The sequence below is a fragment of the Thamnophis elegans genome, chromosome 4 (genome assembly GCF_009769535.1).
Source record: "Thamnophis elegans isolate rThaEle1 chromosome 4, rThaEle1.pri, whole genome shotgun sequence".
Taxonomy (NCBI): Eukaryota; Metazoa; Chordata; class Lepidosauria; order Squamata; family Colubridae; genus Thamnophis; species Thamnophis elegans.
The window spans coordinates 133,503,880-133,529,980 of NC_045544.1; the positions used below are offsets into that span (position 1 = coordinate 133,503,880).

General features: G+C 44.7%; 1 protein-coding gene across 3 annotated transcripts in view; it reads left to right on the forward strand.

The window, feature by feature from the left end:
- Window positions 1-26,101, forward strand: part of ACACA (acetyl-CoA carboxylase alpha) — a 308,466-nt gene that overhangs the window by 10,929 nt on the left and 271,436 nt on the right. For 2 of the 3 annotated variants that reach the window (XM_032214921.1, XM_032214922.1), the window contains exons 2-3: window positions 14,219-14,265; window positions 17,138-17,387. In XM_032214921.1, coding sequence (XP_032070812.1) covers window positions 14,219-14,265; window positions 17,138-17,387 — 297 coding nt within the window. Of the gene's footprint in view, window positions 1-14,218; window positions 14,331-17,137; window positions 17,388-26,101 lie in introns of all 3 variants that reach the window. The other variant, XM_032214923.1, reaches the window with a different exon arrangement.

Sequence of the window (26,101 nt, forward strand, 5' to 3'; positions counted from 1 at the left end):
ATATACCAAGATTTAATACATAACCACATGCTGGCATTTCATTTACTTATTTGTAAAATCCTCCGTTAACATTAAATCCTCATATCCTGTTTTAGCTAAACATCCATAATATTTAATACCAAAATTTTCTAATCCTCCATGTATATAATTTAGAATAGAATAGAATAGAATTTTATTATTTGTATGCCGCCCTTCTCCGGGAGGACTCAGGGCGGCGAACAATTCAAGGGGGAAAAGGGGAACATAAAAAAACAAAATACAAATAATAAAAGTAAACAACAGTCGTACAACCATACATGTCGAGAGGGGAGGGAACTCCTCACCCCCAGGCCTGTCGGCAAAGCCAGGTTTTGACGGCTTTTCGGAAGGCCTGGAGAGAGGTGAGGGTCCGAATCCCTGCGGGGAATTTATTATCATTATCCTTTCTTTATTTAACTATATCCTATATCATAACATTTTCCCCCTATTAGTTAAAACTTAACTGTATCTAGTTTTGTTATTATTATTGTTGTTGTTATTAATAATCTTTATATATAGTCCAAAAATATTTCTAACCTTCCCTTCTCATACCCAATTATTACTTAGCATAACAGTTTTTGGCTCTTTTTCATTGTCCAAGAGCAGCTGGCAACAGCAGGCATGCCCATAGACAGGGCTCTATATGCCACTTCTGGCACACATGCTATAGCTTCACCATCAGAGCTATAGGGCACTGCACACCAGAACGGTTCCACCATAAATCCGCGAAGCCCTTATCCGCGGAGACATAAGCGCGAAGACTAATTCGCGCCGTTCAAAGAGCTAAGGAAAAACGCAACCCTACCGCGATGACATAATCGCGGAGGGCAAATCCGCGCATTCCCAAGCACTCAGTACCCTAAACCTAACCCTAAACCTAAGCCTAAACCTAACCCTAAACCTAAACCTAACCCTAAAACAAACCCCTAAACCTAATCCTAACCCTTACCTTAATGGAAATCGGCTTTCTGCCGCGGCACCGTTTTAAAGCGCCCTTCTGTTGCCGCGCTGTTGTCGCGGCGGTGATGACGCGCGATGATGATGTCGCGGCTTTAGCGACGCGCTTATGTCTCCGCGGATAAGGGCTTCGCTGTTTTGTCGTGCCACGCACCAGAACAACTAGACACAAAGTCATTTTTTCCCCAAATGCCATCACTCTGCTGAACAACTAATTCCCACAACAGTGTCAATAATTCACCAAGACTGTATTACTATTATTCTTCTCTTCTTTCCTAGTATCTATCTCTCCCCACTGATGACTCTAACCATGTTTATTTATTTATTTATTATTAAAATTTATATGCCGCCCAATCCCGAAGGACTCTGGGCGGCTTACAAAAGAAGAAAGAGGAGAAAGAAAAGGAAATAAGAAAAGGATAGTTTAAAATTCACAGGTCACACATTCGTTCTAATCGGGGCTGGACCTTAACAATGAGGTCTTATATATGTTGCTTATATCTTTCAATTTATATTGTTTTTATTGTTTCCTGGTATGATTTGATTGCTCATTAGTAACCTTGACTGTCACTAAGTGTTGTATCTTTTTATTCTTGATGAATGTATTTTTATTCTCCTTATGTACACTTGAGAGCATCTGCACCAAAGGCAAATTCCTTGTGTGTCCAATCACACTTGGCCAATAAAGAATTCTATGCTTTGCTATGCTATTCTATTCTATTCCATTCGATTCCATTCCATTCAGTTGCAAGGACTTTAACTCCCAGAATGCCTCAGACAGGATTCTCTCCGCCAATTGCCAAGTTTGAGAAAGATTGTTCTAAACAGGAATTGGACATTCATTTGCCAAAGATGCTGTTATCGATGTTGGGTTGGATCCAATCTGGATTGGATGATCTCTAAAACCCCTTCCAATTGTATTACATTTATTTGGATTATTTTTTTTCCTAGGAAAAAAAAATCACGAAATGATCCCAGCTGAGTTCCATGCTTTTTAGATTGTGTTCTAAGTTTTTTTCTAACCTCTCTGCCAGCCTTCTCCATTTTGGGCCCTTTCCAAATATGTACACTTCAATTCCCAGAATTCCTGATCCAGTGAGGCAATTTCTGAGAATTCTGGGAAATGAAGTTCATAATCTGCAAAACAATTTGGTGGAGGAAATCCACCTCGGGCCGCATCGCTGTTTATATAAAGCGAGAAGCAATCTAAAAATATTTTCTTGAGAGCAATCCGCATTACAAAGTTGACCTTTGAATAAATATGTACAGGTTAATGCCGGTAATCTCCTATACAGGTACTCCTCAACTGATGAATGATTGCTTAGCAACTGTTCAAACTTCTGGTGAACCCATGGGGAGCACTTACGACCGAGATTCAAAGTTCTGATGGTCCCCCCCTTCCCCCTTTCTTATCATATGACTGCATGTTATGACAAATTTGCCAAAACATGACATTTATTTCCAGTTTTCAGCAAAATCTCACCCATGCTGGCTGGGGAATTCTGGGAGTTGAAGTCCATCCATCTAGGTTGGAAAGGGATCTAGGTTGGAAAACACTGCCATATATACTTGCTCATCCTTGGATTAGCAGAGCCTGGATTTTTAAAAACTAAAGTACCATGAAAAATGCACTGCCTATAGATAAGCGAATTGTAAAAAAAATTAAAATGTATGAAAATCTTGAGCTGGCTGGCACATTTTTCATACTCTCTCGGGGATTGGGCGGCCTATAAATCTAATAAATTAAATTAATTCAATTAAATTAAAAATTTGAAGCTCATCTTACCCGAGTTGGGCTTATTTGCAAATTTATACATTATGACATTGTTCTCTTTTATTATTTGTTGTTGTTAGTTGCGAAGTCGTGTCCGACCCATCGTGACCCTATGGACAATGTTCCTCCAGGCCTTCCTGTCCTCTACCATCCCCTGGAGTCCATTTAAGCTCACGCCTGCTGCTTTGGTGACTCCATCCGGCCACCTCATTCTCTGCCGTCCCCTTCTTCTTTTGCCCTCCATCGTTCCCAGCATGAGACTCTTCTCCAGGGAGTCCTTCCTTTTCATTAGGTGGCCAAAGCCTTTGAGTTTCCTCTTTGGGATCTGGCCTTCTAAAGAGCAGTCAGGGTGGATCTCCTCTAGGACTGACCGGTTGGATGGCCTTGCAGTCCAAGGGACTCTCAGGAGTCTTCTCCAGCACCAGAGTTCAAAGGCCTCCATTCTTTGGCGCTCAGCCTTCCTTATGGTCCAACTTATGGTGAATTCCATTGTTTTATTATAGCATGATTACATTTCCAACTTACCGTTCATGCTGAATATGATGCGATTTGCAGATACAGTTTTTATGCAGGATTGCCTGAGTTGGAAACTATATCAAGGGTTCTTTCTTCTAGTGTACAAAATTTGAGAGAGGCTGGATTAAAGTGATACTTAAGGGCCTGACAAGGAGATCCTTAGCTGGCACACCAGAAGTCAGTTGCTCCTTTCTCATCTTATCCATGGAGAGAATGGAGGAGATTGGAGCTAGAGATCAAGAGTGTCCCTCAACCTTTGGGACAACAGCAACTAGTTCCAGGGAGGAAGGTTATACCGTGGACTAGAGGGGTCATGGTTCCATGTGCTGCCTCAGTTGCGCAGATGGGGCTTTGCTTGTTTCCATGGCCCAGTTGCTGGCACGCCATAGATTGGTACCGGACTGACCCCCGATCTAAACATTTGCCATATAAAGTCACTCAGATCCATTCTGAGTTGGACTTAAATTTGTAATTCGTAATTTAATGAGTTTATATGCCGCCCACTCCTGGAGGACTCCAGGCGGCTTACAAATATGAGATAAAAATTAAAAAAAAAACAATTGGGGGAGAGGAACGAAAAACAGTTTAAGAACACAACATATATTCGGCTTGGCTGGGGGTTGGACCTGATTATAGATCAACAACTCTAGGCCTGCCGGAACAGCCAGGTTTTGGTGGCTTTTTGGAAGGCCGCGAGAGTGGGAAGGGTCCGGATCTCTGCGGGCAGATTGTTCCACAGAGCCGGAGCAGCTACAGAAAAGGCTCTCCCCCGAGTGGTCGCCAGCCGGCATTGTCTGGCCGACGGCACCCGGAGGAGGCCTAGCCTGTGAGTTCTTATCGGCCATTGGGAGGTATGTAGCTTCTCAAAAGGGAGGTCCAAAATTGGCCATAGCATGATCAAGGTTTGAGCCTGTGATTCTGTAGGGCAGGGGTGTCAAACTCAAAGCCTGCGGGGCAGATCTGGCTCGCGGGGTGCATAGATCTGGCCCATGGGGCCGCCCTGGAGACAGCAAAAGACTGTCCTATGGTGCCTCTCCCAGCGGAAATGGAGCTCGGGAGGGCCACACTTTCGCTGGCAGTGGGTTCCTGGAGGCTGTTGCAGCCGAAAACGGAGCTTGGGAGCCCGTTTTCGCTAGCAGAGTGTGCGGGCCACCAAAGGCGCCCCCAACACGAGTGATGTCGAGCCCCTCAAGGTCAAACACAACCCTGATGCGGCCCTCAATGAAACAGAGTTTGACACCCTCTTGTAGGGGAAAGAGTGGCAAAATCTGGGGACGGAGTTAAAAGAGGAATTAGGGTAACTTTGTAGTAGATTATTGCAAAACATTCTGCACGGGGCTGTCCCTTGGAAGCTACAGCTGGTTCAGAATACAGATAGCTTTCGACCTACACTCAAAACTGTAGAAATGATAGTAGGTTTTAGGAGAAACCCTCCTATGCTACCACCTCTTACAATACTAGACAACACAATATCAAGTAGAGACCTTCACGTTTCTAGGTTCTATCATATCGCAAAATGGACACCTAACATCAAAAACGTCATCAAAAAAGCAGAACAAAAAATGTTCTTTCTGGGCCAACTCAGGAAGCTCAAACTGCTTAAAGAGCTGCTGATTCAGTTCTACAGAGGAATCATTGAGTCTGTCATCTGCTCCTTTATAACTGTCTGGTTGGGTTTTGCAACCCAACAAGACAGTCACAGACTTCAACGGATAATTAGAACTGCAGAAAAAACAATTGCTACCAACCTGCCTTCCATCGAGGACCTGTACACTGCACGAGTCAAAAAGTGGGCTGTGAAAATATCTACGGACCCCTCATATCCTGGACATAAATTGTTTCAACTCCTAACCACAAAATGACCAGAACAACTAGACACAAGGACAGTTTTTTCCCCCATGCCATCACTCTGCTTAACAACTAATTCCCACAACACTGTCAAACTATTTAGTAAGGTTGTATTACTATTTCTTTCCTAGTACCTATCTCTTGCCACTTATGACTATAACCATGTTGCTTGTATCATTACAATTTATATTTTTATTTAGTTTCCTAGTATGATTTATGCTGATTGCTATGACTATCACCATATTGACTCTTATGATTTATGATGAATGTATTTTTACGATGATTATGATCATGATTTATCACTTATGGGTACTATGTACACTGAGAGCTTATGCACCGGAGACAAATTCCTTGTGTGTCTGATCACACTTGGCCAATAAAGAATTCTGTTTCTATTTCCATTTCTATTACTTTGCCTTAAATTTCCATTGCTAAGCGAGACAACTGTTGTGAGCTTTGGCCCATGTTATGACCTTTCTTGCCACTGTTGTTAAGTGAGTCACTGCCATTGTTAAGTTAGTATCACGGCTGTTAAGTGAAGCTGTATTCCCCTTTTATTTTGCTTGCCAGAAGGTTGCAAAAGGGGATCACATGACCATCAACTGCAACCGGCATAAATCCATGCCAGTTGCCAAGCAGCTGAATTTTGATCACGTGACCATGGGGATGTTGCAATGGTCGTAAGTGTGAAAAATGGTCATAAGTCACTTTTTCCAGCACTGTTGTAACTTTGAACAGTCACTAAACAAATAGTTGTAAGTCGAGGACTACCTGTAAAGCCACACACGCAGGTATGGAAGCATTTTGATACAACCGTGTCATCAGAGGTGGGGTTCAGCCGCTTCGGACCAGTTCGCCTGAACTGGTAGCGAAAATCGCAGGCACTACCCACCTTGGCTCTATGCTGTCCTATTTAGACACATTTTTTGAGGCCGGGCGCGTGTGTGGAAGGCCCATGTGTGAGCAAAGTGCATGCATGGAAGGCCGGGTGCATGCGTGAAAGGGTGTGTGTGTGCCCGCAGCGAACCCATGGTAACAAAATGTGAAACCCACCGCTGCATGTAATACCTCTGTTATGGGAGCTTCATTGGCTATCAGCTGGCTCCAGATCAGCTGGTTCTAGGTATCATCCTTAAAGCCCTTCATGACTTAGGGCAGTGCTCCCCAACCTTTTGGGCACCAGGGACCAATTCCACCGAGAGTGGTTTTTCAGTGGACTGGAAGGGGCACGGTTTTACATGCTGCCTGCATTCCATGGATGGGACTTTGCTTGTTTGCACAGCCTGGTTTCTGGCATGGACCGGGGATTGGGGACTCCTGGTTTAGGACCGGCCTGTCTGAGGGACCGGCCCAGAGGTAGGTTCCTACCAGTTCACACCGGTTCGGTAGAACCGCTTCGTCAAATCTACCGAACCGGTTAGAAGAGGTTCCACCAGTGGACCCAGAAAGCAGGCCACACCTACAGAAGAGGTTCCAAAATTTTTTGAAACCCACCACTGGAGCAGCCTCTCTCCCATCATTTATGACCATCCTGTAAAATTCCAAGAGAGGAGCTTTGTTTTCATGTCCCAGCTATTAAACAATGTCCTCTGATAAGGCCTGGGAAGTGAGTCCTTTCTGAATAACATCTCTTTGGAATTTCAGACCCCCCCCCCCACTCCCCACAACCTTGCAAACTTTAAAATAATCCCTGAAAAATCTGTTTTGGTGTGTTTCTCCGGGTGTGTCCATCTCCTGTACGTACAATGTTTGTTCTGGTCAGGATATGTTTGCTCTTGCTATAATATTTACCTTTTGTTGTAGAAATTGAATGTTTTTTAATCTGTGCGCTGCCCAGAGTGTAGAATCAGTGTTGAGTGGGGGAGGGAGGGTTCTTATACCTTTAAATTAAACATTAATGAAATAGACCCGAATGATGGATTCATCCAGAGGGTCACAAGATTTTTTTTTTTATTTTTTTTTTTATCGACTTGTTGTTCAGTCATGCCTGACTCTTTGCGATCCGAGGACCCCAGCACTCCACCTCCAGCCCCTTCTCCAAATCCTCCACTATCGACTATCTCTGGAGGCAAATTCATGGTCATTGCCTCGATAACACAATCTATAGCCATCTCATACTTCGCCATCCCTTTCTCCTTTGGACTTCCATCTTTCCCACCATCAGCGTGTTTTCCAATGAATCCTTCCTTCTCATTTGGTGGCCAAAGTATTTGAGCTTCAACTTCAGGATCTGACCTTCCAAAGAACAGTTAGCGTTGATTTCCTTCCTGTGAAATCCAGTTGCCTTTTGAAAATCCAGTTGCCTTTTGCGCTCTACATGGGGCAGCCTTTGAAGAGTATTCGGAGACTTCAACTCGTCCAGAATGCAGCCGCGCGAGCGATTGTGGGTGCATCTCGGTACACCCACGTTACACCTATCCTTCGCGAGCTGCACTGGCTACTGATCGGTCTCTGGATACGCTTCAAAGTGCTAGTCGTAACTTACAAAGCCCTTCGTGGTATTGGACCTGGGTACTTGAGAGACCGCCTGCTGCCAATTACCTCCCAAAGACCCGTTAGATCACACAGGGTCGGCCTCCTCCGGGTTCCGTCCACCAGCCAATGCCATCTGGCTACTACCCGGGGGAGGGCCTTCTCTGTGGCAGCTCCGGCCCTTTGGAACGAACTCCCCGCGGAGATCCGCATCCTCAACCCTCTCCAGGCCTTCCAGAAAGCCGTCAAAACCTGACTGTGCCGGCAGGCCTGGGGTTGACGAGTTCCCCTCCCCTCTCAACCTGTGTGGCTGTGTGATTCTTGGCTATTTTAACTGCTTGTATTGTGTTCTATGTTCCCTTTCCCCCCTTTGAGTTGTTCGCCGCCCTGAGTCCCTCCCGGAAAAGGGCGGCATATAAATAAAACAAATCTAAATCTAAATCTAAAAGCATCTTTGGGACAACCTGGATGAGTGAGAATTTCTTTTTTTTTAAATATTTTTTTTTTAATTTTCAAAACAAACACATCCTTCTTTACATACTGTAGAAAGTGCATCAGTTGGTTACAAAAAGACTTTTGTGCATCTCTTCCACCGTCAACAAACACAATTCATACTAACTCAAGTATTTTAACTCAGATATTTATACATGTTACCGTCATCATGACGGTATGAGCCGAGGTGGCGCAGTGGTTAAATGCAGCACTGCAGGCTACTTCAGCTGACTGCTAGTTCTGCAGTTCGGCTGTTCAAATCTCACAGGCTCAAGGTTGACTCAGCCTTCCATCCTTCTGAGGTGGGTAAAATGAGGACCCGGATTGTTGTTGGGGGCAATATGCTGACTCTGTAAACCGCTTAGAGAGGGCTGAAAGCCCTATGAAGCGGTATATAAGTCTTAACTGCTATTGCTATCATACCTCCATTTTCATCTGACTATAATTGCTTAAAGGTCCTTCATCATAAAATATACCAAGTTTTAATACATAACCACACACTGGCATTTCATTTGCTATTTCTAAAATCCTCCATTAACACTGAATCCTTATGTCGTATTGAGTGAGAATTTCTTTTTTTTTTTTAAAGGAGTTGATTCTTATTTTTTTTATTTTTTATTAACAAACATGTAAAATACACACACACAAAGCCTAGACGTACACCACATTTACACAATACAATACGAACAGGAGCTTCCTGTTCTTTCTAATAGCAATTATCAATCGATACCGCTCACCTTATATTATTTCCCCTTCTATTGTATTTCATTTGGATTGAGAATTTCTATAGACCAGTGATGGCAAACGTTTTTCTGCTCGGGTAGCAAAAGGGTGCAGGCATGCGCAATAGCACACATGTGTGTCCCCATACGCATAATGCAATGGCCTGCCACATGCGTGCCGGCCTCACTGATGTCTCCAGACTTCCGGTAGGCCCGTTGGGCCATTTTTCACCCTTCCCAGCCTTTAGGAAAACCTCCAGAGCCTGTGAATGGCAAAAAAAAGCCCAACAGGCCTACCAGAAGTTTGTTTCCAAAGCCTGGGGAGCGTGAAAACGGCCTCCCCCGCCCTGCAGAAAGCTGAAAATCAGTCGGCCAGCGCGGGTATGCGCACTGGAGCTGACATAGGGCAACGCCTCGTGTGCCCTCATATGTGGCTGTGCATGCCACCTGTGGCACCCGTGCCACTGGTTTGCCATCACGGCTATAAACACTTTAGGATCCAACTCTCCATATAGTCATATTTCCAGAGAGAAAAACTGCAGGCTACAGGTATTCAGGTGATCCTGAGGACACAGATGAACCTCCAAGTGGCCTCAATGACGTCCTAAAACACCGATCCTCAAACTATGGCTCACGGGCCAAGATACGGCCCGCCAAAGCAAAGTATCCAGATTCAGCCTCGCTCCTCACAGTCGGCCTTCTCTTCCAGCGAGCATCCACTTCAGCTGCGCTTCTGATTAGTTATTTCACTGGTTGAGCTGCACTTCTGATCCCACCGCTGTGCTGAAGGTATGGCCGAAGGATGCTGGGGAGGACCAGCTGACCGAGGGGTGATCTCGCCAGTGCAGCCACGTGATCCAGGGCTGGTGGGCGAGTAGGGGAGTGGCTGCTGCTGATTGTAAAGTAGTGCTTTAAAAGTCTTTAAAAACGCTTTAAAAACAGCCTTTCAGGATGTATTTTTAACAGCCATGTGATCCAGCGGAGGGTCGGTGAATACAGCAAGGACAAAGACAAAATGGACTGCTAAGTTGGCCACGCCCACCCAGTCACATGACCCCCTTAGCCACGCCCATCCAGCCAGTTCACCCCCCCCCCAACAGTCTGAGGGGCTGTGAATCAGCCCCCTGTTTAAAAGGTTTGAGGACCCCAGCTCTAAAAGGATGCAAATGACCAGCTGTCTGCAAGGGATATAAATCCTTCCATTTCCCCACCATCCAGTCAGAACTGGAAAAGCTTCTTGGATGAGAAGTGGAACATCTTCAAAGAAAACGAAAAAGCACCTTTGGGACCACCATGACCTGGATGCTGAGAATCTCTGCGCACACTCACAGCCATACCTTACTCCTGGGAAAAAAACATAGGTTTTACTATTCGGATCTTTGTTGCGGGGCTGGGTCACTGGTGGCATGACTGCAAGTTCAGTGTCTGCAAAAATGTCGCGCTCCATGCACAAGTGCATTTGCAAATAAAAAGGTCTGCGCATGGGCAAAACCTTTAAAAGCGAAAAAAAAATTGCAAGGAACATTTTTCTGCGCATGCGCAGAACTGAAAAGCAAGATGGCGCCACCATAGGAGAACTGGTTCAGGGGCGTGGCATGCCTGGGTTGCTACCGGTTCCAGGGACCCAGGCCGCTAAGTTATTACCTATTCGGCCGAACCAGTCTGTACTGGTAGAAACCCACCTCTGCTTGGTTGGCAAGGTGATGTCTCTGTTTTTTAATATTTGCCATAGCTTTCAATCCAAGGAGCAAGCATTTTTCAATTTCATGGCTGTAGACACCGTCTGCAGTGATCTTGGAGCCCCCACCCCCCCCCCCCCCCCGCAGTGGTGGGATTCAGCCAGTCCGTACCTATTCGGGAGAACCAGTTATTAACTTTCTAAGCAGATCGGAGAACCGGTTGTTGGAAGAAATCTTATTTTGTTTTTTTCCACTTTGCAGGGCTAATCCTGTAAGGAAGGCAGGAAGGAAACGTTCTGGTGTTGTTTCTAGCCTCATCTTTATTGCCCTGCTTACAGAAACTGCCTCTCCGGTTAACCCTTATTACATTGTAACAGCTAAGGCGAAGCGCCCATTGACTTGAGTGACCTTGAGTTGGCCACGCCCACCCAGTCACATGACCACTGAGCCCCGCCTACCCAGCTGGTCATTAGGGCAGAGAACCGGTTGTTAAATTATTTGAATCCTACCACTGCTCCCCCCCCAATATAATCTGTCACTGCTTCCATTTCTTTCTCCTTCTTTTTGCCAAGAAGTGTTAGGACTGGGTGCCATGATTTTAGTTTCTTTGAGTTTTAAGCCAACATTCTTCTCTTTCACCTGCATCAAGAGGCTCTTTAGTTCCCCTTTACTTTCTGCCATTAGAGTGATATTGCCTGCATATCTGAGGTTGTTGATATTCCTCCTGGCAATCTTGTGACTCATCCAGCCTGGCATTTTACATGAATCTTTACCCACTGCCGCGACGTTATTGCAAACACAGCCTCCTTTGTCGTGTGGAGAAGCATTGAAGCAGTGTTCTGGGATCCGTAATGTCCTTCCCTGAAAGAAACGGTGGCGTATCGTGCAAAACCTTTCATTTCCTTAGAGGCCACCTTCTCCTTCCCCGTCATCAGTTGAAAATTCAGAAAAGTTTGGCTCCGGTTCAACCGCTTGCAATTTCCGTATTGACAGTCCTGATTTCCCCCACCCATAAGACAGTGATAATGAACCTTTTTTTGGCTGGCGTGCCAAAAGTGGGGGGAGCAAAGGGGGGTCGTGTGCGGGCGTGCCACACCCATAATGCTATGCGCACAATCCCAGCGTGCACGCGCGCATGACCAGCTCCCCCCCATTTTTCACGTCCTTTTTTTCGCCCTCTCCAGGCTCCAGAGGCTTTATAGGAGCCTGGGGAGAGTGAAAACAACCTCCCCCTGCCCCTTCCGGAAGTCCAGCGGAGGCTCCAGGAGCTTCCCTGAAGCCTCCGGAGCACGAAAAACCGGCCCTATGGGCAAAGTTTGGGAATGGACAAACTGGAAGTGACTTCCGGTTTGCTCGTAGGATCGTTTTTTGCCCTCCGGAGGCTTTAGGGAAGCTTCCTGAAGGCCCCTGAAGGCCTTTCGTTCCTGAACTTCTGATTTGCCCGTAGGCTGGTTTTTCGTGCTCCAGAGGCTTCAAGAAAGCCTACAGAGGGCGAAAAATGGCCTCAAAAGAAGGCCAGTGTGCATGTGTACGCTGGCCATAGGTTTGCCATCACAGCCCTAAGTTGTTAATAATAATAATAACAATGCACATGTTTTGTTGAATTATGATCTTTCCTTATTGTCTTGTTCAATAATTCAATGTGTTGCCCTGTTTCCTGAAAATAAGACTTTCCCAGAAACAAGTCCAATTGGGCTTTTGAGCACATGTGCTAAAATAAGCCCTCCCCTGAAAATATTGCAATACAGCAGCACGATGAGGTGACCACGCTCGCTGCACCTCAAAAACAATAAAACCTCCCCGAAAATAAGGCCAAGGGGGTCAAAAGAAAATGAGACCGTGTCTTATTTTCAGGGAAACACACATTTTTATGCCAATCAAATTCTACCTATCATTCCTTTTACTATGTCACTGGTGCCTCTGCTTCCAGTTCTTTTTAGGGATTTACATAATGGCATCCATTACATCTGAGTGCTGAAATTGTAGATGACTTAACCTGGAAAAGAGACTCTTTCAAGAATATTTTCATTTTTAGGGGCCCTGACTTATCTTCTGAGATCAGAGTTAGGGTGACTCCTTTTAGCTTTCTTTTCAATGGTGGTCTTTAATCCAGTGTTTTCCAACCTTGGCAACTTTAAGACGCGTGGATTTCAACTCCCAGAATTTGCCAGCCAGGAGGTAGAGAATGTGAAGCGGTGGCAAAGTCGAGCTACCCGCGTTTGTAAAGAAAAATTGTGCGTGCCGGGTTTTAACTGGCACAGATAGACCCCTATGGACTGGGATGCTTGCTAGTCACTAACAGAGTGGGAACTTTGGATATTGCGATGTTTGTTGCAGTGCCTCATGCTGTAACTTGTGTGGTTGTCTGTAGGCAGGCACGAACAGGTTGAGCATGTTTGAGTGAACGTCAGGCTGGGAGATTTGCACTGCCTTCTAGTGCTCATCCTAGGCTATGGCTACATTTGCAGAAAAGGCCACAGGCAGATGGATTGCACAAAAATGATGTTTCGTTGGAGACACACACACGCAACCAAGGATTGTATTAGCTTTTGGGATGCTGCTGCACACTGCTGACTCATGTTTAAGTCATCATCCACTAAGATGGCTGGCTGGGAAATTCTGGGAATTGAAGTCCACAAAGTCTTAAAAGTTTCCAAGATTGGACACTTTAAGCACTATATGTCATCTGTCAGTTACTTTCACAACTGATTCCCAGTCAGTCTGATTCCCAGAATTCTCAGCCATGGCCATATTGAGAATTCTGGGAACTGAAGTCCACAGAGCTGAAGTCACCAAAGTTGAGAAATGCTGAGTGGGTTTGCTTTTCGCCTTGCCTGAAAGTCTCCATCTATAAAAGTCCTGCTGTAAGCGATTCTTGTGAGAGGCATCTTAGCCAAGGATCTTGAAAGGTGAGGTCCCCGACTCTTTAAGTTTTGTGTGGGTGGTCCAGAACTGGTTAAGGAAATCCTCTGCATGTGTGTGTCTGTGTTGTGGGAGCTGATGAGTAAGTAAAATTCAACGGCTGGAACCCGGTGGAGTTGTGTTGACGGCTTGGTAGCAGTACTTGTAGATACTTGTTCATTTGTCATAATGATATCTTTATTAAATAGTAAAATTTAAAGCCAGCCATTAAAATACAAACAAAGATAAAAGGGAAAAAGGAAGAGGAATAAAAAAAAATAAGTGTGTGTGTTTGTTTGTGTGTACACACACACACATACATTAAAGTAAAAGTTCCCTTTGCACATATGTGCTAGTCGTTACCGACTCTAGGGGGCGATGCTCATCTCCGTTTCAAAGCTGAAGAGCCAGTGCTGTCTGAAGACGTCTCTGTGGTCATGTGGCCGGCATGACTAAATGGTAGTATGTGCCTGATTCATAATCACATTTCCAACAATTTGGCACTAAATTTACTCTGGTTTCTCTTCAGATCGTATAAATCTTTCGCCTTTTAATCCAGTCTCTTCTTGATGATGAAGCTCCAGTGATGAAGCTCCCACAATTTCTGAAGGCAACTTCTGTTCCATTGTTCTCACTGTCAGGAAATTTATCCTTATTTTCAGGTTGAATCTCTCCTTGATCATTTTCCATCCATTATTCCTTGTCTGGCCTTCAGGTGCTTTGGAAAATAGCTTGACCCCCTCCTCTCTATGGCAGCCCCTCAAATATTAGTTTTGTGATATTCTAGGTATTGTAATTTGACCTCTGTCTAACCGTGTTTTTTTCTCTCTCTCTTTCAGTTCATTTTGGCTGTGGATCGCAACTCGGATAACAAGAATTATTGGAGGTCAGTCACAATCAAAAATTCTTGGGGCCTTCTGGTTTGATCTTCTTCTGTGGCTTCAAACACAGGTAGTCCTCAACTTGCAACAGTTCATTCAGTGACCATTCGAAGTGACAACGGTCCTAACAAAACTGATTTATGACGGTTTTCCCCACTTCCATTCCATTCTGCCAAATTAATCTGTTGAAGTTTGGAATGGTATTATAATATACTGATGTGTATTCAGAAACACAATGGAAAGATCTAAGGGATCAGCAACCTTAAGCAATCAATAAGCCACAAAGGTCCTAACCGGAAGCCCCCCGTTCAATTCTGGAGCTGACTGGAAGTCCGGTTCCCCCACCATAGAGTCTCCTCCTAGCGCAGCGTCCTTTTTCCTCTGCCAACTGGAAGTCCGGTTCCCCCACCATAGAGTCTCCTCCTAGCGCAGCGTTCTTTTTCCTCTGCCAACTGGAAGTCCGTTTCCCCCACCATAGAGTCTCCTCCTAGCGCAGCCTTCTTTTTCCTCTGCCAACTGGAAGTCCGGTTCCCCCACCACAGAGTCTCCTCCTAGTGCAGCCTTCTTTTTCCTCTACCTGTCCTAACCGAAAGCCCTAACAATTGTGGAGACAACTGGAAAACCCTCCCCTTGCCATAGAGTCTTCTCCTGGCACACTGTGCTTCTCTCCTCCCGCACCAGAAGCTCCTCTCAAAATTGTGGCGCCGAGCAGTGACGGAGTTGCAGCAGAGGGAGGAAAGAGCCACATGCGGCTCCAGAGCCACAGGTTGCTGACCCCTGATCTGGGCATATTTGGGTTAATATGTAAGAGAAAGGAATTAAGGAGACAATTTTTAAAATTCTTTCTCAGTTTTGTCGCAAAGGGGATATTTCAGTTATAGAAGGAAAATAAAAAGGCTAGTGCAGTACAGATAGTCCTCCACTTACAACAGTTCATTTAGTGACCATTCAAAGTTACAACAGCACTGAAAAAAATGACTTGTGACCATTTTTCACACTTATGACCATTGCAGCATCCCCATGGTCACATGATTTATATTCAGATACCTGGCAACAGGTTCATACTTACAACAGCTGCTTGATTAGTTTCCACCCATTGGTTCTTGTTCTACCCTCAGGTGCCTTGGAAAATACTTTGACCCCCTGCTCATTGTGACATCTCCTGAGATATTGGAAGACTGCTATCATGTTTCCCCTAGTCCTTCTTTTCATTAAACTAGACATGCCCAGTTCCTGCAACCGTTCTTCATACGTTTTAGATAATGATTCTCTTAGTGACCACGTCTTTTAATTACCAAAATTCTGACTCCAGCTGTTGTCATAAGTTGAAGTCTACCAATAAAGGTAGTCCTTGATTTACAAGAGTTCATTTAGTGACCGTTCAAAGCTACAAAGGCACTGAAAAAAGTGACATGACCATTTTTCACACTTACATGATTTACATTTGGATGGTTGACAACTCACATTTATGTTGCTTGCTGTCTCCTGGAATCATGTGGTCGCCTTTTGCACCCTTCTGACAAACAATGAGGAAACCAGATTCACTTAACAGCCGTCTTATTAATTTAAAAATGGCAGTGATTCACTTAAGAAAGGTGGCAAGGAAAGTTGTAAAATGGGACAAACCCCACGACAGATACCTCAGTTAATAACTTACATTTTGGGCTCAATTGCGGTCGTAAGTCGAGGACTACCTGTAATTTGAAAACGTGTTTTAACTTTTGAAAAATGAAAAACATTAATCTTCTTAAAACTCAGGTGGGGTTTTTTGGGGGGGGGTGTTCTTCACCCCCCCCCAAACGTATTGTATGAACAGTATGGACCAGAGTGTCTTACATTTTAGTACAAATATAACAATATTCTTCATATTTTATATAGTTGTTAATCTTATAGAATTTTATTAATAATACACATATTTTGTTAAATTATAATTCTTCATTCTTGGCTGCTTGCTATTTCAATATATTATTTTATGCTAATCTCCATATTCTAAATATCACTCCTTTTATAAGTATAAGTATAATCTTTATTGTCATTGTACTTAAATACAACGAAATTGGTTTTACTACAAATAAAACATTAATAATCATATTCGTGTTTAACAGACTTATCTAGTTCTGATAGTAATACACAGATTTATATTAAATTATAACCTTCCATTGTTTATCCCCTTTCTAATTTTTAATTGTGCCACTATTATATTAAAAAAATATCCCCTTTCTAATCACATATAAATAATATTCATCATATTTATATTTGACAAGTTATATAATTCTAAAAATAATACACATGTTTTTTATCAAATTCTAATCTTTCATTATTATCTTGTTCAGTATTTCAATTATTTTTAATGCCAATCAAATTCTCCATATAGTTTCTTTTACTACAAATAGAATGTTAGTAATCATATTTAAAGGGACGCGGTGGCTCAGTGGCTATGACGCTGACATTGTCGATCAGAAAGGTCGGTGGTTCGAATCCCTAGCGCTGCGTAACGGAGTGAGCTCCTGTTACTTATACCAGCTTCTGCCAACCTAGCAGTTCAAAAGCACGTAAAAATGCAGGTAGAAAAATAGGGACCACCTTTGGTGGGAAGGTTCTGTGCGCCCTTGGCGTTTAGTCGTGCCGGCCACATGACCACGGAGATGTCTTCGGACAGCGCTGGCTCTTCGGCTTTGAAATGGAGATGAGCAGCGCCCCCTAGACGTGGGGATGACTAGCACAGTGTTTCTCAACCTTGGCGACTTTAAGTCCACAGGACTTAAAGTCGCCAAGGTTGAGAAACACTGGACTAGCACATATGTGCGAGGGGAACTTTTACCTTTAATCATATTTATTACAGTTAACAAGCTTATATCGTTTTGGTTTTCTTCTTAGCGGTACAAACCTTCTTGGCCGGCACGATGAGTAACAAACCACCTCTGGACGAGAAGCTTCTGGAGCTGAATTTACATTCCCATTTCATCATCGGCTCCATTTCGGAGGATAACTCTGAAGATGAGACGAGCTCCTTGGTGAAAATTGATTTGCTGGAAGAAAAAGAGCAATCCATCTCTCCGGTCTCCGTCAGTTCGGACTCTCTGTCCGACCTCAGCTCCTCCGGTGCTCAAGAGGCCCTTCATATGAGGTAGGACCAAATGAAAACCCCTATTTCAAATACAGGTCTTTCTCAATTTACAACAGTTCATTTAGTGACCATTCAAAGTTACATCGGCACTGGAAAAAGTAACTTAAGACTCTTTTTCACACTTACAACCGTTGACACGTTCCCGTGGTCGTGTGAGACAAAATTCAGAGGCCTGGCAACCGACTCATCTTTATGACGCTTGTATCTTCCTGGGGTCATGTGGTCCCTTTTTTGTGACTTTCTCACAAGCGAAGTCAATGGGGAAGCCAGATTCACTTAACAACTGTGTTACTAACTTAATACCTGCGGTGATTCACTTAACAGCTCCGGCAAGAAAGGTTGTAAAACGAGGCAAAATTCACTTAACAAATGTTTCACTTCACAACAGAAAGGTTGGGCTAAATTGTGGTCATAAGTCAAGGACTACTTTTATGGGATTCTTAAAAATGTCTTCTTTTCTTTTCTTGTTGCTCTAAACAAGAGTATTCAACATCGACAACTTTAAGATGTGTGGACTTCAATTCCCAGAATTCTCCAGCCAGAACTGCTACCATGTCACCCCCTACTCCTTCTTTTGATTAAACTAAATCAGTGATGCTGAAAACGTATGAGTGCGAGTGTGTGACAGCGGTGTGTGCCCATACCCATAATGCAATGCGCCCGTCCCCTGTGTATGGACATGACCCCCCCACAGGCATGCGCGACACACAAAAAAACCCCCCATGTCTTGTTTTGGGCTAGCAGGCCTCCCTGAAGCCTCCTGGGACGAAAAGCAGGGTGTGGGGCAGGCCATACCCTCCTCACAACCTGGTTTGGGCCTAACAGGCTTCCCTGAAGCCTCCTGGGACCAAAAACAGGGCACAGGGGGACGCTGCCCCCCCCACTCACCCCACCCCTGCACATGTGCCTGCAACCTCCCCACTCCCAGCGCGTGCACACGCGTCTCACCCATGCGTGGCATAGATCCCAAAATCAGCTGGCCAGCAGGAGGCAGGTGTGCATGCGCAGTGGAGCTAGGCTGGGAGACGGCTGGCATGCCCGCAGAGTGGGCTCTGCATGCCACCTGTGGCACACCTGCCATAGGTTCTCTGTTCTCACCCCCTCCTCCGTCCAGTAACGAAAGCCAAGACAAGCTTAACTAGAATGTACTTTAATAGCAAGAAACCAAAACCTCGGTGGCTGAAAGCCAAGCATAACAAACAGATAAAGACCTTGGCAGCAACTCAGACAAACCTTGGCAGCAATTCAACCTGCCAAGTTAGTTACAAAAGTTCTCTTTAGTCAATGCATTGACTTCTGCAAGAGGGGCCTGTGCACAAGCAGTCTTTTTATAGTCTGGAGAGAAGCCTAATGACCACCAGCTGAGCGCAATTACCTCCTGTACTTGCTTAACTGTTCCTGACGCCTATTAGCTCTTCAATTCCGGGCATCCAGGAACAACTCACTGCTGGCTTCTGGATCACTCCCCCTTGTCTCCTCCCCACTGGTCCAAGGTTCAAGCGCCACCTGGTGGCCAACCAGTCTCCCTGCGCCCTGCTCGGAGTTGGAATCCTTTCTAGGTCCTCCAGAGCCGACTCATAGCCCCTCACTGTTGAGGTCTGGTGGCAGCTCCAACGGCTCCTGCTGGGCCATAACAGTTCTCCATCACGGAACTAGACATACCCAGTTCATGCAACCGTTCTTCATATGTTTTAGCCTCCAGACCCCCCTAATAATCAAAATTGTCAAAGTCTCACCATCTCAGTAATTTTTACTGGATTTTTGTCAAAAAGGGTGAAGTTTCGGATGAAGAAATTCCAAATTTACATTGGCAATCCTACCTGGGGTTGTGTGGGAAACAGAGCATGAGATTGCTAAAATTTATATCAGCTTGGGTTCTTGTTGTTCTTTGCACCCGGTACTTGAAAAGGCTGCCATGCAGTGCTTCATTTCTAAAGATGGGCTCTTGCAGAATTTTAATTGCTCTTGCATATATTGTACATCATGTGTCTCCCAGCCAATATTTGGAATTAGAAGCTTTGCCGATGGTGCTTTGAGAACACAACAGTTTAACTAGGTTTACAGCAAGAACACAGAGTCCCTCTGTGTGAGAGATGGGCAGTTCCTAAATATGATAAATAAAATAAAATAAGCAATTAAGAAGGACCATTAGTCAAAAAGAATTAGTGTTTGCTGGGTCCAAAATCAAGCCCCATTTATACTGGTAAAGGTTTCCCTCGCACATACGTGCTAATTGTTCCCGATTCTAGGAGGCAGTGCTCATCTCCATTTCAAAGCCGAAGAGCCAGCGCTGTCTGAAGACATCTCTTGAGAGACCGCCTGCTGCCAATTACCTCCTCTAGACCGATTAGATCCCACAGATTAGGCCTCCTCCGAATTTCATCCGCCGGCCAGTGTCGACTGGCGACTACCCGGAGGAGGGCCTTCTCTGTGGCTGCTCCGACCCTCTGGAACGAGCTCCCCGTGGAGATTCGAACCCTTACCACCCTCCAGGCCTTCCGCAAAGCCCTTAAAACCTGGCTGTTCCAACAGGCCTGGGGCTAAAGAGTTTTTGCCCCCGTCTCGAATGGTATGACTGTTGTGTGTTTTAAATTATGTATTGTTGCGTGTCACTTTAATTTTTGTCTGTATCCCCCTCCCTTGGTTGAGTTGTGAGCCGCCCTGAGTCCCCTTTGGGGGAAAAGGGCAGCATATAAATAAAATAAACAACAAACAACAAACAAACATCTCCATGGTCAGGTGGCCGGCATGACTAAACGCCGAAGGCGCATGGAATGCTGTTACCTTCCCACCAAAGGTGGTCCCTATTTTTCTTCTTGCGTTTTTTATGTTCTTTCGAACTGCTAGGTTGGCAGAAACTGAGACAAGTAACGGGAACTCACTCTGCTATGCGGCACTAGGGATTCGAACCGCTGAACTGCCGACCTTTCCAATCGACAAGCTCACTGTCTTAGCCACTGAGCCACCGCATCTCCCTGACTTATATCACAATTGAGCCCAAAACTTCTGTTGCTAAACAAGAGTGTTTTGCCCCATTTTTTCTTGCCACATTTGTTAAGTGAATTTCTGCAGTTGTTTAGTGAGTAACACGATTCTTAGGTAAATCTGACTTCCGCATTGACTTTGCTTGTCATAAGGTCGCAAAAGGGGATCACATGATCCCAGGACACTGCCACGGTCATAAATATGAGTCAGTTGCCAAGCGTCCGAATTTTGATCAGGTGACCATGGGAATGCTGCACCCATCAGAAGTGTGACAAGCAGTCACAAGTCACTTTTTCAGTGCTGTTGTAACCTCGGTCACTAATGAATGGTTATAAGTCAAGGTACTGTACAATGAGAGATAGCTGCCTCTTTGTGAGCATTTCGGAACATCAAACAACCGTTGCACAAACACAAGGAAAGGCTTGAGTTGGGCTGGCCAATCCACAGAAGGTGTGAAGTTGCCTTACCCAATTCTGTTGTTGCAATCTGGAATAATCTGTCCCCGATATTTGATCATCCCTCACCATATTAGCAATAGCACTTAGACTTACCGTATTTTTCGGAGTATAAGACACACCTTTTTCCCTCAAAAAAGAGGCTGAAAATCTGGGTGCATCTTATACACTGAATACAGCATTTTTTGCCTCCCGAAACCCCGTCCCCTTCACCAAAATGGCCGTGCATAGCTTTTAGGAGCCTTGCAGAGTGTTCCTGGGGGCTGGGAAGGGCAGAAATGAGTGAAAAACGGGCCATTTTTTGCTTGTTTTTGCACCCCCCCCCCAGGAGCACTCTACAAGCCTCCTAAAGGCTATGCATGCCCTTTAAAACAAAAAAAAAAAAAACACACCAAAACTGGCCCGTTTTTGCGAGGTTTGCAGAGTGCAAAAACCTTTTTTTTAATTTGCCTCTTCAAAACCTTGGTGCGTCTTATACTCCAAAAAATATGGTATATGCAGCCTCATAGTGCTTTTATAGCCCTCTCTAAGCAGTGGTTAAATGCAGCACTGCAGGCTACTTCAGCTGACTGCAGTTCTGCAGTTCGGCTGTTCAAATCTCACCGGCTCAGGGTTGACTCAGTCTTCCATCCTTCCGAGGTGGGTAAAATGAGGACCCGGATTGTTGTTGGGGGCAATATGCTGACTCTGTAAACCGCTTAGAGAGGGCTGAAAGCCCTATGAAGCGGTATATAAGTCTAACTGCTATTGCTATTGCTATTGCTATTTACAGAATCAGCGTATTGCTCCTAACAATCTGGGTCCTCGTTTTCCCGACCTCAGAAGGAGGGAGGGCTGAGTCAACCTTGAGCCAGTAACAACCTTGTGATTTGCTTAATGACTGCCGTGATTTCCCTAACAACTATAATAAAAACAGTTGTGAAATTGAATCTGGTCATAGTGGTTGTTCGACTTACAGCCGCAAGGACTTATAACCAAATTCTGGACTCAGTTGTCTTCATAAGTTAAGAACTACCCATATTGATTTAATATTGTTCCTCTCACCATTGTCCTCAACTTACAACAGTTCATTTAGTGACTTTTTGAAGTTATAGCGGGACCAGAGGTGGGTTTCTACCAGTTCGCACCTATTTGGTAGAACCGATTCGTCAAATCTACCGAACCGGTTAGAAGAGGTTCCACCAGTGAACCCGGAAAGCAGGCCACACCTACAGAAGAGGCTCCAAAATTTTTTGAAACCCAACACTGGTCCTTGGATATGATTATTCTACACTATCATGCTCCTATTTATAAAACTCAGAGCCTCTGTGAAAGGTAAGGATGACTACTGCGTTTGTGGTGCAATCAGAACATTGCGTGTGTTGAAGTTGTTTTAACACAAACCAAAGATGCCTTTTAAAAAACAAGTTGACATCATATTCTTATGCATGCCAGTGCTGTGTGTGAAGTAATTTAAGGTGGTTCTGACAAGTGTCGTCGGCATCTTCATATCCGGTCACATGGGTGGCAAGCCACTCCCAGCCGGTCACATGGGCGGCAAGCCACTCCCACAAAAGAGGCCACACCCACAGAGTAGGTTCGAACAATTTTTGAAACCCACTACTGAGCGGGACTGAAAAAAGTAACTTATGACCATTTGCACACTTACGATCATTGCAACATCCCCGTGGTACCTTGATCAAAATCTGGATGTTTGGCAACTGGTTCATATTTATGACCGTTGCAGTGTCCTTGGTTTTACAACCTTCTGACGAGCAAAGTCAATGTGGGTAACCAAATTCATGTATCAACTGCCTTACTAACTTAACAACTGCAGTGATTCACTTAACAATGGTGGCAAGAAAAGGTGGTGAAATGGTTCAACGTTCACTTAACCACTGTCTTACTTAATCACAGAAATTTTGGGCTCAATTGTGGCCATACGTCAAGGAGTACCTGTTAGGTAAGCTCCCCGTTGGGAAAGTGAGTACGTTCAGAGAAGCGTTTGTGAGAGTTGTGTTGGAGAACACACAAACCAGCATACAGAGACACTGCAGTTTAAGTAGGCTTTTGCTTTCGTGGAAATAGAGGTATCAGAGTCCATCAGTCCAAGTCATACACGGATAAGACAGTCAGTCAGTCATCAATGTCTTTCAGTTAAGGGATAATCCAAATAACATAGTCCAGTAACATATAATCAGTTCAGTACTCAAAGTTAGCTTACAGTTGCAAAACTTACAATAGCTCTCGGCACTTTCTAACAGCCAGCTTCCAAAACACTCAGATCAGATCAGCCCAGCATCTAACGAAACAGAGACCTAACAGTTGTTCTGGCTCCCTCTTATGGCCGATTGAGGAAAACAGCAACCAATCACATTTTACAGTATGATTTAAAGAAACAGGTTACAATATTGTTACATGATTTATATATTGCCAACCCAACCGTTAGATTATATTCTTAACAGTACCTATAATTTGCTTTGGATATGCTTGAAAAAAATATTTTAAATCAACTTTCTTGGAAGTCATACTCCCTTAGCCATCTTGTCTCTACCTTCCTTTCATGAGAAGTAACCAAGCATGGTAAAATCTGTAGAGATTCTCAGCCATCCAGGTCATGGTTCTCCCAAGGTTTTTTCAAGAGGCAACTGGACTTTCTGGTGTTTTTTTTTCTTTTGAAGACGTTTCGCTTCTCCTCCAAGAGGCTTCTTCAGCTCTGACAGGATAGTGGGGAATAGAAGGATTTATATTCCTTGCAGACAGCTGCTCATTTGCATCCTTTTAGAGAGTCGTTGAGGCCACCTGGAGGTTTATCTGTGTCCTCCTCAGGGTTACCTGAGTAGTGCTCCTGGTTCAAAAAAAAATAATTGCAGACTACAGGAACCATTTGAACTACTCAGGTGACTCTGAGGACACAGATAAAGCTCCAAGTGGCCTCAACAGCTCTCTAAAAGGATGCAAATGACCAGCTGTCTGCAAGGAATATAAATCCTTCCATTCCTCCACCGTCCATTCAGAGCTGAAGAAGCTTCTTGGGTGAGAAGCGAAAAGTCTTCAAGGAAAGTCTTCAAAGAAAAAAACAAGAAAGTCCAGTTGCACCTTTGGGACAAGCACTGTAAAGTTATAAGGGTGCAGCACTGCAGGCCATTTCAGCTGACTGTTATCTGCAGTTCAGCGGTTCTAATCTCACCGGCTCAAGGTTGACTCAACCTTCCATCCTCCCGAGGTGGGTGAAATGAGGACCCAGACTGTGGGGGCGATATGCTGACTCTGTAAACCGCTTAGAGAGGGCTGAAAGCCCTATGAAGCGGTATATAAGTCTAACTGCTATTGCTATTGCTATAAGAAGATTAAACAGCCAAATTGGAGCAAGGCCCAGGTGATGTGGATGTGCCATCAAAACACGCAGCTGTTGTGTGTCTAAAATATGGCACGAAATACACCTTTGTGTGCCAGGGGACCACAGCCTTGGACATCTTTCTCAATCTGTTTGCTTTTGTTGGGCCACACAGATAATTGGACCTGTTGCTGCCAAATTGCTGGGAAAAACAAAATACTGTTTTCTTTCTCATCTCCTTCGCTTCTTTTTAGCATCCTCTTCAGGAGTGCTTTCCCCTTCCCTTCCCTACCGTTTTGCAAACGTGAGCCCATGCTAGCTTCGCTCACACGCGCCCCGTCCACACATGCGCTCAGCCTTCCGCGCATGCGCTTTGGCTAAAAAAAAAAAAAGGTGCCTAAATGGGATGCCATAGAGCCGGAGCAGGTGGGCGTGGCCACCTGCGGTTTCTGCTACCTGAATACCACCTCTGATCCTCTTCCTCCTCCTCCAATTTAAATTATGTTTAGAAATTGGTTCCCTGTGTCCAACTCCCTCCTCCCCGCTCCCCAAAAAGGCTTGCAAAATAATCTGGCCTGCAGTTTTCCCTAAATACTGGTAGTCCTTGAGTTACACGTATTCATTTGGTGAATGAGTTACAACGGCAACCTGCGATTCACTTAAAAACTGTGGAAAGAGAGGTCATGATATGATTGTACAGGTACTTCTTGACTTATGATCATAATTGAACCCAAAATTTCTGTTGCCAAGTGAGATATTTGTTAAGTGAATTCCCCCCCTCCATTTTACGACCTGTGTTGCCACAGTTGCTAAGTGAATCATTGCAGTTGTTATGTTATTAACACGGTTTTTAAGGGAATCTGGTTTCCCCCATTGACTTTGCTTGTCAGAAGGTCGCAAAAGGGGACACTGCAACGGACATAAATGTGAGTCAGTTGCCCAGCGTCTGAATTTTGATCCCGTGATCGTGGGGACGCTGCAAAGGTCATAACTTTGAGAAATGGTCATAGGTCACTTTTTTCAGTGTTGCTGTTGTAACTTTGAATAGTCACTAAGTGGACTGTTATAAGCCAAGGACCACCTGTATTACATTTTAAGAGATTGGGGCGGGTACAAATTTAATAAATAAATAAATAAATAATCTATACCCTGCATGGATTGCCCTGTGACTATGTAGGACAACTTTTTACTTTTACACATTAGTACATAACTAGCTCAGTGGTGGGTTTCAAAAATTGTTCGAACCGACTCTGTGGGTGTGGCCTCCTTTGTGGGAGTGGCTTGCCGCCCATGTGGCCAGATGGGAGTGGCTTGTCGCCCATGTGACCGGATATGAAGATGCCGACGACACTTGCCAGAACCACCTTAAATTACCCCCCACACAGCACTGGCATGCATAAGAATATGATGTAAACTTCTTTTTTAAAAGGCATCTTTGGTTTGCGTTAAAACAACTTCAACACACGCAATGTTCTGATTGCACCACAAACGCAGGAGTCATCCTTACCTTTCACAGAGGCACTGAGTTTTATAAACATGAGCATGATAGTGTAGAATAATCATATCCAAGGACCAGTGGTGGGTTTCAAAAAAGTTTGGAAGCTCTTCTGTAGGTGTGGCCTGCTTTCCGGGTCCACTGGTGGAACCTCTTCTAAATGGTTCGGTAGATTTGACGAACCGGTTCTACTGAATAGGTGCGAACTGGTAGGAACCCATCTCTGAACTAGCTACACTATAGCCAGTGATGGCTAACCTTTTTGTCAAGGCGTGCCAAAAGTGTGGGGAGCGGGGGGGGGGGGGTGTCACACATGCGTGTGCTCGGACCCATAATGCAATTCCCTTCCCCCATGCATGCACAACCCCCCCCCCCCTCCCCACGGATGTGCCTCACTGAAGCCTCCGGACTTCTGTTTTACACATTGGGCTGTTTTTCCCCCTCCGGAGGCTTCAGGAAGCTT